At 38.7% G+C, this 15,771-nt stretch overlaps 1 protein-coding gene across 4 annotated transcripts in view; it reads left to right on the forward strand.

Moving 5' to 3' along the window:
• Nucleotides 1–15,771, forward strand: part of NR2C2 (nuclear receptor subfamily 2 group C member 2) — a 121,129-nt gene that overhangs the window by 56,979 nt on the left and 48,379 nt on the right. For all 4 annotated transcript variants that reach the window (XM_087431557.1, XM_014796773.2, XM_004442432.3 and 1 more), the window contains one exon: nucleotides 4,269–4,379. In XM_087431557.1, coding sequence (XP_087287683.1) covers nucleotides 4,269–4,379 — 111 coding nt within the window. The remainder of the gene's footprint in view (nucleotides 1–4,268; nucleotides 4,380–15,771) is intronic.

The following is a 15,771-nucleotide window of genomic DNA, read 5'->3' on the forward strand; positions in this document are numbered from 1 at the left end:
GGAAGTCTTAAGCCATTAGTTTTTCAAATATTCTCTCTGCCTGTTTTTCTCTCTCTTCTCCTTCAGACTCCCACAATGCATATGCTAGGCCACTTGTTGGTGTCCTACAGGCCCTTTAGGCTCTAGACACTTTTCTTCAATCTTTTTTTCTCTCTGTTCCTCAGAGTTGATAATTTCCATTGTTCTATTTTCAAGTTCATTGATTCTTCTGCTTGTTCAAATCTGCCTTTGAATCCCTCTAATGAATTTTTCATTTCAGTTATTGTACTTGTTAGCTCTAGAATTTCTTTTGTTTTCTTTGTAGGTTTTCTGTGTCTTTATGATATTTCCATTTTGTTCATATGCCATTTTTGACTTTTTCCACATCTTTCTTTATTGCTCTGAGTGTCTGTTAGACATTTGTTTTAAAAGTCTTTGTCTAGTAGATCTGACATCAGACATTTTTCAGGGATAGTTTTGTTGATTTATTTTATTTGAATGAGCCATACTTTCCTGTTTCTTTCAATGCCTTGTGATTTTTTGTTATTGTTGAAAACTGGACTTTTGAATCTAGTAATGTGATATTTCTGGAAGTCAGATTTCCCAAGATTTGCTGGGTTTTGTTGTTATTTTGTTTGTTTTTTATCTTGTAGGGTGTCTCTATGCCCAGGATCATTCTGACATGTAAACATAAGGTCTTCTAAGGTCTTTTCTAAACCTGTGCCTTTCCCTGGGCATTTATAGTCTCTTTCTAATTTTCCCTGCATATGCATTTGCTTTTGAACATCCCAGTCTTTAGTGTCTGGCTCCCAAAAGAGACAAAAGAGAATAATAGGGGGTGGAGAGAAACAATCCAGCCCTTTAAGTTCTCTGGAAGTCACTTCAGCCACACATGGAGGGGCATGCAACAATAGGTGGAAGTACAGTGACACTGGCTGCCCTCTTTGTCTTCACTTCTGCAGTCAGAAGCAGCAATCACCAGTTAGAGCACAGATCCCCAAGATTTGGAGGACAAGGGTCCTTTTTGCCCATGCTGGCTCCCACAAGCTGTGTGCAAGCTGCTCCAGGAACACGTGCACAGCTGCTTGCTTCAGGGTGGAGGTGGGCAATGGGTAGCTGCTACTCTGCTAACAGCTGAAGTTGACCGAAATTAATCACAATTCAATGTCCAAGCCTTCTTTTGGAAGTTGCAAGCCTTCAATAGATTCCAGAGTTCCAAAATAGTTACCTGAGACAGATTCCACCAATGGCGAGCAGATTCCTGGGGCTTCCTACTCCATAATCTTCCCAGAATTCTCTCTGAAGTTAATATTTTTCTACGTAGTATGAAGGAGGGGTCCAGTTTCATTCTCCTGCATGTTTTGTCCAGTTGTCCCATCACCATTTGTTAAAAAGACTATTCTTTCCTCATTGAATTGTCATGGCGCTTTTGTGGAAAATCATTTGACCCTATATGCGATGGTTTATTTCTGGCTTCTTTATTCTATTTTATTAGTCTATATGTCTGTTTTTATGCCAGTGCCACACTGTTTTGATTACTATAGCTTTGTAATAAATTTTGAAATCAGGAAGTGTGAGTCCTCCAACTCTGTTATTTTTCAAGATTGTTTTGGCTATTCTGGGTCCCTTGCATTTCCATGTGAATTTTATTTTATTTTATTTTTTTTTAAGATTTTATTTTTATTTATTTTTTCCCCCCAAAGCCCCAGTAGTTGCATGTCACAGCTGCACACATCCCTCCAGCTGCTGTATGTGGGACCCGGCCCCAGGATGGACGGAGAAGTGGTGCCTCGGCGCCCTCCCGGGACCCGAACCCGGGCCACCAGCGTCAGAGCGCGCGCACTTAACCACCAAGCCACGGGGCCGGCCTCCATGTGAATTTTAGGATCAGCTTGTCAATTTATGCATTAAAGGCAGCTGGAATTTTAATAGCAATTACTTTGAATCTGTAGATCAATTTGGGTAGTATTGACATGTTAGTAATGCTAATTCTTCTGATTCGTGAACACATCTTTACATTTATCTAAGTCGTCTTTAATTTCTTTCAATAATGTTTTGTGGTTTTCAGCGTACAAGTCTTACACTTATTTTGTTAAATTTATTACTAAGTATTTTCTTGTTTTTGGTGCTATAGTCAGTCAGATTCCTTAATTTCATTTTTCTGATTGCTCTTTGCTAATGTATAGAAATACAACTAATTTTTATATATTGATCTTGTATCTTGCAATCTTAGAACTCATTAACTAGCTCTATTAGTTTTTTTGTGGATTCTTTAGGATTTTCTGTATACAAGATCATGTCATCTGCAAAGAGAGATTGTTTTCCTCCTCCTTTTTCAAATCTGATGCTTTTATTTCTTTTTCTTGCCTAATTGCCCTGGCTAGAACCTCCAGTACAATGTCAAGTAGATGTGAAAGCGGACACCTTTGTCTTATTCCTGATCTTAGCGAGAAAGCTGTTAGTCTTTTACTATTAAGTATTATGTTAGCTGTGAATATTTTTGTGTGTATGTGTGTGAGGAAGATTAATGCTAACATCTGATGCCAATCCTCTTCTTTTTGCTGAGGAAGACTGGCCCTGGGCTAACATCCATGCTCATCATCCTCCACTTTATATGGGATGCCGCCACAGCACGGCTTGACAAGCAGTACATCAGTCCGCGCTCGGGATCCGAGCCTGTGAATCCCAGGCCGCTGCAGCAGAGTGCGTGAACTTAACCGCTATGCCACCGGGCTGGCCCTAGCTGTGAATATTTTATCGATACTTTTTATCAGGTTGAGAACTTTCCTTCTATTCCTATTTTTTTGAGTGTTTTAATCATGAAAAGATGTTGGATTTTGTTAAATGATTTTTCTGTGTCAGTTGAGATGATTGAAATGATGTGGCTTTTGTCCTCTATTCTTTTAATATAGTGTATTACATTGTTTGATTTATATGTTGAACCAAGTTTGCATTACTGGGATAAATCCCACTCTGGTCATGGTGTATAATCCTTTATATGCTTCTGGGTTTGGTTTGCTAGTGTTTTGTTGAAGATTGTTGCATCTGTACTCATAAGGAATATCTGTCTGTAGTTTTCTTTTCTTTTGATATCTTTGTCTGGTTTTGGTTTCAGGTAATAATGGTCTCATAGAATGAATTAGGATGTGTTCCCTTCTCTTCTATTTTTTGGAAGCATTGTAAAGCATTGGTTGATGATATACTTTTTTTTTTTTTAGAAATACGCTTTTATTTATTTATTCCCCCCCCCCCCCAAAGCCCCAGTAGATAGTTGTATGTCATAGCTGCACGTCCTTCTAGTTGCTGTATGTGGGACGCGGCCTCAGCATGGCTGGAGAAGCAGTGCGTCGGTGCGTGCCCAGGATCCGAACCCGGGCCTCCAGCAGCGGAGCGCATGCACTTAACCGCTAAGCCACAGGGCCGGCCCCCATGATATACTTTTATTCAAAGAAAAATAACATCTCCCCACTTCAGGTACCCAGGTGACATTCAGAACCTTGAACCTTGCCTTTGGTAGGTATTAACTAAATTATAGACCCTTCCTTTTTTTTGTGAGGAGATCAGCCCTGTGCTAACATCTGCCAATCCTCCTCTTTTTTCGCTGAGGAAGACTGGCCCTTGGCTAACATCCGTGCCCATCTTCCTCCACTTTATATAGGATGCCACCACAGCATGGCTTGCCAAGCGGTGTGTCGGTGCATGCCAAGGATCCACACCGGTGAACCCCGGGCCGCACACACTTAACCACTTGCACCACTGGGCCAGCCCCTATAGACCCTTCATTTACTGATGGACTTTTACCAGCCCCATCTCAGTGGGGCTGGGAGGTTGCCAGGACTCTTTCACAAGTACTAATCCCAGTAGTTTTCAGTGTAATGCTGGTTCTGTTTGCCATCCTCTACAATGTTGAGAGCCCTTCTTCTGGAAACTGTTATCTTAAAGGAATGTTTTACAGCTGGTTTTGGAGACAGTGAAAAAATTCAAAGATCATCGTTAAAAAGTTATTTTGGTAGCTTTTTATTTTATTAAAGTCGTGCAGAGCAGATTTGAAAATTCCTTCGTTTTTTTCTTGCATTTTTAATATTAGAAACAGCTATTTTAAAATTCTGTTTTCTAAGGGCCATCCTGTGGCAATATGTCATTGATTCTTTTGTCATTGAGGGTTCATACTCCAGAACTACACAACTTTATCACTCAAAGCCACAGTGAAAGCAAGAGGCATGGTCCTGAGGCCACCACTGGGCATCTCTCTGAACCCCCTTGTGATCCAGCCCGCTTCTCGCCCACAGGTACCACGTACACAGACCTCTCAGCCGGAATCTCCAGGGATGACCAGCCCCTCCCCGCGCATCCAGATAATCTCCACCGACTCTGCGGTAGCCTCACCTCAGCGCATTCAGGTACCTGCACCAGTCCCACTTGGTTCCAGTCACCTGCCCAAGTGCAGCCCTGCCTTTCCTGAATCCTTTCCAGACACAAACCTGCCTAAGAGTTTCACTAACAGTTGTGCTTCTTGGGCATCAAGTACAGTACAACTTCATTCCTTCATTAAAAAATAAAAGAAGAAAAAGCTGACATTTATTGAACTAACTTACTTTTAATGCAAAAGTCTAAATTGTTTCAAACTGTCAGGATGAAGTACATTTTATTACTTATGTGCTTCCAAATTGAGACGCAATATGTCCTAGTAGTTAAAAGTTTGGGCCCCCACTTACCCTACTTTGTAGCTTTTTTGACCTTGGAAAATTAACTTTTCAGTGCATCACTTTTTTCATTTTGAATATGTACACAATACTAGTACTTACCTCGTTAGGTTATTGTGAGGAATCAGTGGGATGTTGCTTGTAAAGTCCTTAAAACAGTGCCTGGCACATACCAATGTTCAGTATGTATTAATTATCTATATATAATAACTATTATTACTAGTATCGTTGTTACTGTTAACTAATTGATATTCACTTACGAGAAGTTTAGTCTTCCCCAGAGCTCTGAACCTGCCTCTGGCCCACTGAACAAAGGGAAGGTATGTGTATCAAAATCATGGTCAGCACTCTGGGAGGTAGGGATAATATATTGATGATACACAGATTAAAGATTCATAGTTATCTCAACAAGCTGAATCAAAAGGCCAAACCAAAAAACAAGAACAGAGATGAATGGCAAACTCATACATAACATGAGTTTGAGAGAATACCAGGGGTGGACAGGTATTTGAATGAAGAAGTAAAAGGATTGCTTTCATTTACTGTTTATTTCAAGCTCAGTGTAAGTGAACAGGGGCCAGCCCAGTGGTGCAAGTGGTTAAGTGCACGCGCTCCGCTGTGGTGGCCCGGGGTTCGCCGGTTCAGATCCCGGGCGCGCACCGATGCACTGCTTGTCGAGCCATGCTGTGGTGGCGTCTCATATAAAGTAGAGGAAGACGGGCACCGATGTTAGCCCAGGGCCAGTCTTCCTCAGAAAAAAAAGGAGGATTGGCATCAGATGTTAGCTCAGGGCTGATCTTCCTCACAAAAAAATAAAATAAAATAAGTGAACAGTATGATGTAGTAACCAGATAATTCTATAGTGTTTTCCCACTCTTAAAAGCGATTTTATGGACTAGCTATTATAAACTAACCATAGAAGAGTTCTAATAAGTAAAATGAAATAAGTTAAACATTGTATTTCCATGCTGTCTGTATTGTGTAATATTTTATCATAAATACAGAAGTTCATATACTTTTCATTATTTTAACTTCACACCAAGTAGGAAACACACATCTGAGTGTTTGGAAATTCAGAAGTAATGGGCCTGGCATTAATGAGGTTTTACCATTCCTCAGAATTAGGAACTTTATATAGCTAAATTACTTTTTGTCTTTTACTTTGTTCTTACTTGCTGATTATGACTTGAAAATGGGTCCTTTATAATTTTATGTAATAGTTATTAAGATCCTGCCTACATAACTCTTCTGACTCTGGGAAAGAAACTAACTGTGCATTTAACCATAGCTGTTACGTTTTCGTCTCAAAACCACCTGAGAGCAGATGAGAAAGTAGAAAGTTCCCTCAGGAGACTCTGTCAGTAGCTAGTGTATATATCAAAAGTGAGTGCACATTTCCCCCTGTATTGGTATAAGAATAATCTTTCTGTTTTGCTAAGGGCCATTCTAGCATCCCATTCCATAAATTGGGGCTATTCCCATGCCCTGGTGCTTGGCCCATGGTGACACTGCTGTCCTGGCTGGAATGCAGGAAGGTCCCGTGAGCAGAAGTCTTGTAGAATAGATCTTTGGTGTTGAGCTTTCAATCTCTAGGGGAGGAGGATAACCCTTGAGCATGAGTTTTATGTATAGTAAATATAGTTAAAAATCATTTCATTGTGAACTGTCAATAAAATTGGACATACCTAAGTGGAACTGAACTGACTGTATTTCAAGGTTTGCTTTTTTTTAAAGGAAAATTAAGGTTATAGGATGATTTCTGGGTTCTTGATGTTGGTGCTGATGGCCTCTATGAAGTTTTCGTTTCTAGCCCTGACTTTAGTGATGAATCTCCAATGCCCTGAGGCCTGGGAAGAGAATAAGTGCTATGATGTTTTCATGAATAACAATGCTTGGAATCCAAGTAGTGGCTTCTGTGATAAGGTTGGGAGGGAAAGATTATACAGTAAGGATGACAGGCTAGGCAACATTTAGGAGCTTGGCTTTGAATGGAACCAACTTAGGGTCAAATCTTGTCTCCACTCAGGTATGTGACCTTGGGGAAAGTTTCCAAAACCTCTATAGATGTAAAATGGCAACAATAATAGGACCTATTTAGGATTTTAAAAGGATTAAATGAGATAATGCCTATAAACCTATAGGAAGCAAATATCAATAAATGTTAGCAACTGAGTTATAATTTATTTTTTTTGAATTTTTTTAATGTTTTACTTTTATATAATTTCAACCTTATGGAAAATAGTGCATGAAAATCCTGTATACCCTTTACCTACATTCACTGATTGCTGTAACATTCTCAGTGTGTGTATGTGTATTTTTTCTGAATTGTTTCAGAATAAATTAGAGACATCACATGTCCTTGTCCTGGGTGCTTCAGTATGTGTTTCCTAAGAACAATGACATTTTCTTACATAATCACAATACAGTTTTCACAATCAGAAAATTTGATGTTGAAACATGCCATTATGTAATCCATAGTCTATATTCTATATTCTAAACTGTCATCACTTGTCCCAGTTAAGTTTTTTTTAGCTATTTTTCCCATTCCAGGATTTATGTTATTGTTTTTAATAATGATAATAATATAAGATGACAGCATAAGACCAACTTATCTAGTTATGCAGGCCAGTTGAGGGTGATCTGAAGCATAGACTTGTGTCCATCAGTATCTTGTCATCCTAATGGCCCCAAAAGGGCTTTGAGGCCAAGTGGGAAGGGTGGCAGTCCTCAGAGTTGGGGAGGAAGCCTTGTGGCTAGGGTTGAGAGCTGTTGTTTTTTGGGATACAGAGGTCTAGTGTGGGAACTGTGGGAGGAGATGGGGAAGATAAGAAAAACCATAGGAGAGCACCCACTTGTCTGAGAATGAGATTTAATTGAAGCCATCCAATCACAAAGTAACTTCTCAGTAAATCTCACAAGTTTTCATCATACGTAGTCTTTCTAGGCCAGAGGTTTTCAAATTGTGTTCTTTATTGCTTCCCAGATTACAAAAAACATTAGGTTCACATTTTATTTTTTATTTATTTATTTGATTTTTTGCTGAGGAAGATTCATCCTGAGCTAACATCCATTGCCAATCTTCCTTTTTTTTGTTTGGGGAAATTTGCCCTGAGCTAACAGCTGTGCCCATCTTCCTCTATTTTGTATGTGGGTTCCTGCCACAGCATGGCTGCTGACTAGTGGTGTAGGTCCACATGCGGGAACCAAACCTAGGCCACTGAAGCAGAGTGTGCTGAACTTAACCACTAGACCATGGGGCAAGCCCCTCAAATTTTATTTTTTAGTCTGCCTTTCAAAGAAATTAAGGTAGATTAAAAGAAAAACACACCTGAACATGTCATCTATCAAATTTGACACACTAGAGATCACCGGTACACTCACACGTACTGCTGTGTTCTTTCTGTTTGGGGCAAACCTTGGTATAAAGCTTCTCTTTCCCTCTCAGTGTATTTTAAGGACTTCCTGAGATATTCCTCCATACTTCCCATTTCAAATTTATGTTTTTCAGGAGAGCATCGTTTTACTCATTGTTTGACTTAAGGAAATGTTTAAATTTGAGCTTATAAAATACATTTATGTGACAAAATACTTCCTCTCTCTGCTTTACATGTTGAGGTTTCACATTTTACACGAAAGGACTTCTGCTGTTCATATATTTTTTAAAAGTTTGAAATCTTTATTATAGTCCCCAGGGGAAGACATCTTGAGCCCTTATAACACCCTCCCCTTCCCTACTTCTCTCTTCTACCAACTCTTTATTCCTGCACATCCCTTCTTTAAGCTGCCAGTGCCTGTTCTCTGCCCTATCCATGTCCACAACCATCTGATGTTTCCTTTCTCTCTCTGATGTTCTAGTGGCCCCTCTCAGGTACTCAACAACTCAGGTTGTTGCTTGTATTTATGTGCTGAAGGGGTGATAGGTGCACACCGTAACAAAATCACACCAAACAGGGTACAGAGTAAAAGATGAGTCTCCCTTCCTCCTTCTCCCCAAGTATCTCCCAAGAGGTAGCCACTGTTAACATATTGCTTATTTATTCTTTCAGAGACAGGCTCTGCATATACACCTACAAGCACACTTGTAAATACATACAGCATATTTTTACATGTGTGTCAACGTTCTGCTCACGCTGTTCTGTACCTTACTCTGTTTCTTAGCAACATCTTTTGGAGCTGGTTCTGTATAATATGAATAGAGCTGTCTCTCTCTCTTGAGTGGCTATTTGATATCCCATTTTGAGGATGCTGCAATGCATAACATTCTATCTCCTTAATTTAGCACATGTGAGAGTATTACTGTAGGATCGATTCCTCACAGTAGGATTATTGTGGGAAAGGGTGTGTCCACGTGTAATTTTTTTTTTGTTGAGGTATAGTTGACATATCATATTAGTTTCAGGTGCACAACATAATGATTCAGTATTTGTGTGTATTGCAGAATGATCACCACAATGTCTGGTTACCATTCATCACCATACGTAGTTATAAAATGTTTTTCTTGTGATGAGAACTTTAAAAGATCTACTCTCTTAGAAACTTTCAAATATGCAATACAGTAATATTAACTATAGTCACCATGTTGTATATTGCGTCCGCATGACTTATTTATAACTGAAAGTTTGTACCTTTTGTCTCCCTTCACCCATTTCACCCACCCTCCAACCCCTACTTCTGGCAACCACCAATCTCTGCTCTGTATCTATGGACTCATGTTTTTTAGATTCCATATATAAGTGAAATCATGTATTTGTCTTTGTCTCCCTCTGACTTATTTCACTTAGCATACTGCCCTCAAGGTCCATTCACGTTGTTGCAAAGGGCAGGATTTCCTTCTTTTTTAAGGCTGAATAATATTCCATTGTATATATATAACACATTTTCTTTATCATTTCATCCATTGGTAGACATGTAGGTTGTTTCTGTATCTTGGGTATTGTAAATAAAGCTGTAGTGAACGTTGGGTGCATGTATCTTTTCAAGTTAGTGTTTTCATTTCCTTTGGATAAATACCCACAAGTGGAATTGCTGGCTCATGTGGTAGTTCTTTTTTTTTTTTTTGAATTTTTTTATTTGACACTAAATTTTTTATAATACAATTTTTTTTTCCTGAGGAAGGTTCGCCTGAGCTAACATCTGTTGCCAATCTTCCTCTTTTTGCTTGAGGAAGATTCACCCTGAGCTAACATCTGTGCCAGCCTTCCTCTATGTTGTATGTGGGTTGCTGCCACAGTGTGGCTGCCGATGAGTGGTGTAGGTCCACACCTAGGAACCAAACAAAGGCCACCAAAGTGGAACATGCGAAACTTAACCACTAGGCCATGGGGCCAGCCCCTGGTAGCTCTATTTTTAATTTTTTTCCTCTGTTGTACATTATTGTTCGTCAGTCACCATATAAATGCATCCCTTCGCCCCTTCTGCCCGCCCCCCATCTACCCATCCCTGATAACCACCAAACAGTTCTCTCTGTCCATGTGTTAGTTTATCTTCCACTTATGAGTGAAATCACGCAGTGTTTGTCTTTCTCTTTCTGGCTTATTTCACTTAACATAATACCCTCCAGCTTCCTCCATGTTGTTGCAAATGGGACAATTTGTCTTTTGTTATGCCTGAATAGTATTCCATTATATATATATACCACATCTTCTTTATCCACTCATCAGTCGAGGGACACTTGGGTTGCTTCCATGTCTTGGCTATAGTAAATAATGCTGCAATAAACACAGGGCTGCAGAAGCCTCTTTGGATTGTTGGTTTCAGGTTCGTTGGGTAGATACCCAGTAGTGGGATAGCTGGATCATAAGGTATTTCTATTTTTAATTTTTTGAGGAATCTACATACTGTTTTCCATAGAGGCTGCACCAGTTTGCGTTCCCACCAGCAGTGAATGAGGGTTCCTATTTCTCCACAGCCTCTCCAGCATTTGTTGTTTTCTGTCTTGGTGATTATAGCCATTCTTACGGGCATAAGGTGATATCTTAGTGAAGTTTTGATTTGCATTTCCCTGATGATTAGTGATGTTGAACATCTTTTCATGTGCCTATTGGCCATCTGTATATCTTATTTGGGAAAGTGTCTGTTCCTATCCTCTGCCCATTTTTTGATCAGATTGTTTGGTTTTTTGCTGTTCAGTAGTGTGAGTTCTTTATGTATTATGGAGATTAATCCCTTGTCAGATATATGGTTTGCAAATATTTTTTCCCAGCTGGTGGGTTACTTATTCATTTTGACCCTGGTTTCATTTGCCTTGTAGAAGCTCTTTAATATGATGAAGTCCCACTTGTTTATTTTTTCTTTTGTTTCTCTTGTCCGAGTAGACATGGAATTCAAAAAAATCCCTTTATGACTGATGACAAATAGTGTACTACCTATATTTTCTTCTAGGAAGTTTATAATTTCAGGTCTCACCTTCAGGTCTTTGATCCATTTTGAGTTAATTTTTGTCTATGATGAAAGAGGATGGTCTACTTTCATTCTTTTGCAATTGGCTATCAGGTTTTCCCAGAACCATTTATTGAAGAGACTTTCCTTTCTCCATTGTATGTTCTTAGCTCCTTTGTCGAAGATTAGCTGCCCATAGATCTGAGGTTTAATTTCTGGGCTTTCAGTTCTGTTCCATTGATCTGTGTGTCTGTTTTTGTACCAGTACCATGTTGTTTTGATTACTATCGCTTTGTAGTGTTTTGAAGTCAGGGATTGTGATGCCTCCGGCTTTGTTCTTCTTTCTCAGGATTGCTTTAGCTATTCCGGGTCTTTTGTTGCCCCATATGAATTTTAGTATCCTTAGTTCTGTTTCCGTGAAGAATGTCATTGGGATTCTGATTGGGATTGCATTGAATCTGTAGATTGCTTTAGGTAGTATGGACATTTTAACTATATTTATTCTTCCAGTCCATGTGCCTGGAATATTTTTCCATTTCTTTATGTCATCATTGATTTCACTCAATAATGTCTTATAGTTTTCATTGTATAGGTCTTTCACTTCCTTGGTTAAGTTTATTCCTAGATATTTTATTGTTTTTGTTGTGATTGTAAATGGGATTGTCTTCTTGAGTTCTCTTTCTGTTAGTTCATTGTTGGTATATAGAAATGCAACTGATTTCTGTAAGTTGATTTTGTACCCTGCTACTTGGCTGTAGTTGTTGATTATTTCTAATGGTTTTCCAATGGATTCTTTAGAATTTCCTATATATGAGATCATATCATCTGCAAACAGTGAGAGTTTCACTTCTTCGTTGCCTATTTGGATTGCTTTTATTTCTTTTTCTTGCTTAATTGCTCTGGCCAGAACCTCCCGTACTATGTTAAATAAGAGTGGCGAGAGTGGGCGCTCTTATCTTTTTTCTCTTTTCAGAGGGATGGCTTTAGGTTTTTCCCCATTGAGTATGATGTTGGCTGTGGGTTTGTCATATGTGGCGTTTATTAAGTTGAGGTACTTTCTTTCTATACCCATTTTGTTGAGAGTTTTTATCATAAATGGATGTTGGATCTTGTCAAATGCTTTCTCTACATCTATTGAGATGATCATGTGGTTTTTATTCCTCATTTTGTTAATTTGGTGTATCACATTGATTGATTTGCGGATGTTGAACCATCCTTGTGTCCCTGGTATAAATCCCACTTGATCATGGTGTATGATCTTTTTAATGTATTGCTGTATTCGGTTTGCCAATATTTTGTTGAGGATTTTTGCATCTATGTTCATCAGGGATATTGGTCTGTAGTTTTCCTTCTTAGTATTGTCCTTGTCTGGCTTTGGTATCAGGGTGATGTTGGCCTCATAGAATGTGTTGCGAAGTGTTCCATCTTCCTCTATTTTTTGGAATAGTTTGAGAAGGATAGATCGTAAGTCTGCTTTGAATGTTTGGTAAAATTCTCCAAAGAAGCCCTCTGGTCCTGGACTTATTTTGGGGGAGGTTTTTGATTACTGTTTCAATCTCTTTACTTGTGATTGGTATATTCAGTTTCTCTCTTTCTTCTTGATTCAGTTTTGGGAGGTTGTATCAGTCTAAGAATTTATCTATTTGTTCTAGATTGTCCAATTTAAATTGTTAGCATAAAGTTTTTCATAGTATTCTCTTATAATCCTTTGTATTTCTGTGGTATCCATTGTAATTTCTCCTTATTAATTTCTAACTTTATTTATTTGAGCGTTCTCTTTTTTTCTTGGTGAGTCTGGCTAAGGGTTTGTCAGTTTTGTTTATCTTCTTGAAGAACCAGCTTTTGTTTCATTGATCCTTTCTACTGTTTTTTGTTTCAATTTCATTTATTTCTGCTTTTATTTTATTATTTTCCTCCTCCTGCTGACTTTGGGTTTTGTTTGTTCTTCTTTTTCTAATTCTTTTAGGCATAGTTTGAGGTTGCTTATTAGGCTTTTTCTTGTTTGTTAAGGTGAACCTCTATTGCTATGAGTTTCCCTCTCAGGACCACTTTTGCTGCATCCAATATGAGTTAATATGGTGTATTTTCATTTTCATTTGTCTCCAGATATGATTTGATTACTCCTTTAATTTCATCAGTGATCCATTGCTTGTTCAGTAGCATGTTGTTTAGTCTCCACATCTTTGTCACTTTCCTGGTTTTTTTCTTGTAGTTGATTTCTAGCTTCATGGCATTATGGTCAGAAAAGATGCTTGTTAGGATTTCAATCTTCTTAAATTTATATAAGCATGCCTTGTTTCCCAACATATGGTCTATTCTTGAGAATGTTCCATGCGATCTTGAGAAGAATGTGTAGTCTGCTGTGTTTGGATGGAGTGCTCTATATATATCCATTAAGTCCATCTCGTCAAGTTTTTTGTTTAAGTCCGTTACTTCCTTATTGACCTTTTGTCTGGGTAATCTATCCATTGATGAAAGTGGGGTGTTAAGATCCCCTACTATTATTGTGTTGTTGTTAATATCTCTTTTTAGGTTTGTTAATAGTTGCTTTGTGTACTTTGGTGCTCCTGTGTTGGGTGCATATATGTTTATAATTGATAGATCTTTTTGGTGGACTGTCCCTTTTATCATTATATGTTGCCCCTTTTCGTCTCTCATTACCTGTTTTATTTTGAAGTCAACTTTGATATAATTACGGCAACACCTGCTTTCTTTTGTTTGCCATTAGCTTGGAGTATTGTACTCATCCTTTCACTCTGAGCATGTGTTTGTCTTTAGAGCTGAGATGTGTTTCCTGGAGGCAGCATTTTGTTGGGTCTTTTTTTTTAATCCATCTCACCACTCTGTCTTTTGATTGGAGAGTGCAGTCCATTCACGTTGAGGGTAATTATTGATATATGAAGGCTTAATGTTGCTATTTTGTTGCTCATTTTCTGGTTCTTCTACATTTCTTTTGTTTCTCATCACGTGTTTCAGACTGCCAATTCAGTTTCTTAGTTCTGTATGGTGCTTCTCTTAGTTTTCTCTTTTTTATCATGTGTGGCTGTGTTCTGATTATTTGGTTAGTGATTACCATGAGGTTTGTATAACAAATCTTGTGGATGTGATAGTCCATTTTCTGATGGCCTCTTATTTCCTTAGACTAAGTCAATTCGATCCCTTTCCTCTTCCCCTTCTAAGTTATTATTGTCACAACTTATTCCATCTTGTGTTGTGCATTTGTGTTTAAAGTGATGAGGTTATATTTATTTTTGGTGTTTTCCTTCCCTTGATCTTTGATTTTATAATTAAGTGTTTGCTAATCTATTCTGATAGAGAGCTGCAATTTTTCTGGTTTTGTCTACCTAATTTTCTTTTTGTTGAAAACTTTGTATGCCCTTTCTCTGTTTTTTTCTCAGGCACAAGGGCCTTCAAGTGGGGATCTTGTGATGATGCACTCCCTTAGCTTTTATTTATCAGGGATAGTTATTATTTCTCCATCATATCTGAAGGATATTTTCACTGGATAGAGTATTCTTGGGTGAAAGTTTTTGTCTTTCAGAATTTTGAGCATATCGTTCCACTCTCTCCTAGCCTGTAAAGTTTCTGTCGAGAAATCAGCTTGGAGTCTGATAGGAATTCCTTTGTACGTTTTTTTTTTTTTTTTTTTTTTTTTTTTTTTGTCTAGCTGCCCTTAATATTTTTTCTTTGTTAACTTTTGCCAGTTTTACTACTATATGCTTTGGAGAGGGTCCTTTCACATTGATATATTTAGGAGATCTGTTGATTTCATTCACTGGTATTTCCAGCTCCTTCCTTAGGTTTGGGAAGTTCTCAGCTATTATTTCTTTGAACAAGTTCTCTGCTCCTTTTTCCCTCTCTTCTCCCTCTGGAATATCTTTAATCCTTATGTTGGATTTCCTAATTGAATCGGATATTTCTTGGAGATTTTCTTCATGTCTTTTTAGTCTTAGTTCTCTTTCCTCCTCCATGTGGAACATTTCTGCGTTGCTGTCCTCAATATTGGTAATTCTTTCCTCCACGTTGTCAGCTCTAATGCTTAAGGCTTCCAGATTTGTCTTTATCTCCTCTATTGTGTTTTTCATCTCTAAGATTTCTGATTGGTTTTTCTTTATAGTTTTCAATCTCTTTTGTGAAGAAACTCCTGATTTCATTGAATTCTCTATCTGTATTTTCTTGTATTTCATTGAGCTTTTTTATGATGACTATTTTGAATTCTCTGTCATTAAGCTTATACATTTCTGTGCTTTCAGGGTTGATTTCTGGCTGCTTGTCATTTTCCTTGTGGTCTGGAGATTTAATGTATTTTTGCATAGTGTATGTCGGCGTTGCCTTATTTTTCCTCATATTGAAAATATCTGGTCACAGTTTCCTCTTGCCGCCACTGGGTGGGGGTCCAGAGCTGTGTATTCTCTGTCCACCTCCATCTCCGGGAACTCTGGTTGGCCCACGGCTGAACTGAGGCCCGGCTGAGCTGAAGCACAGATGAGCAGAGGCTGCTGAGGCTTGAGCTGGACTTCAGAAACAGCTGCGACTGGAGCATGGCTAGACCAAAGCAGCTGAAGCTCAGGCGCTTGTGGGCCAAAGAAGCCGGAGCTGGAGCACGGCTGAGTGGAAGCAGTTGGAGCTGGAGTGTGGGAACAGCTGTAGCTGAAGCGCAGCTGGCCCGAAGAAGCTGGAGCTGGAGCGCAGCTGGGCTGAAGAAGCTGGA

Source organism: Ceratotherium simum, chromosome 5 (genome assembly GCF_057802395.1).
Source record: "Ceratotherium simum simum isolate JZ-2026a chromosome 5, ASM5780239v1, whole genome shotgun sequence".
Taxonomy (NCBI): Eukaryota; Metazoa; Chordata; class Mammalia; order Perissodactyla; family Rhinocerotidae; genus Ceratotherium; species Ceratotherium simum.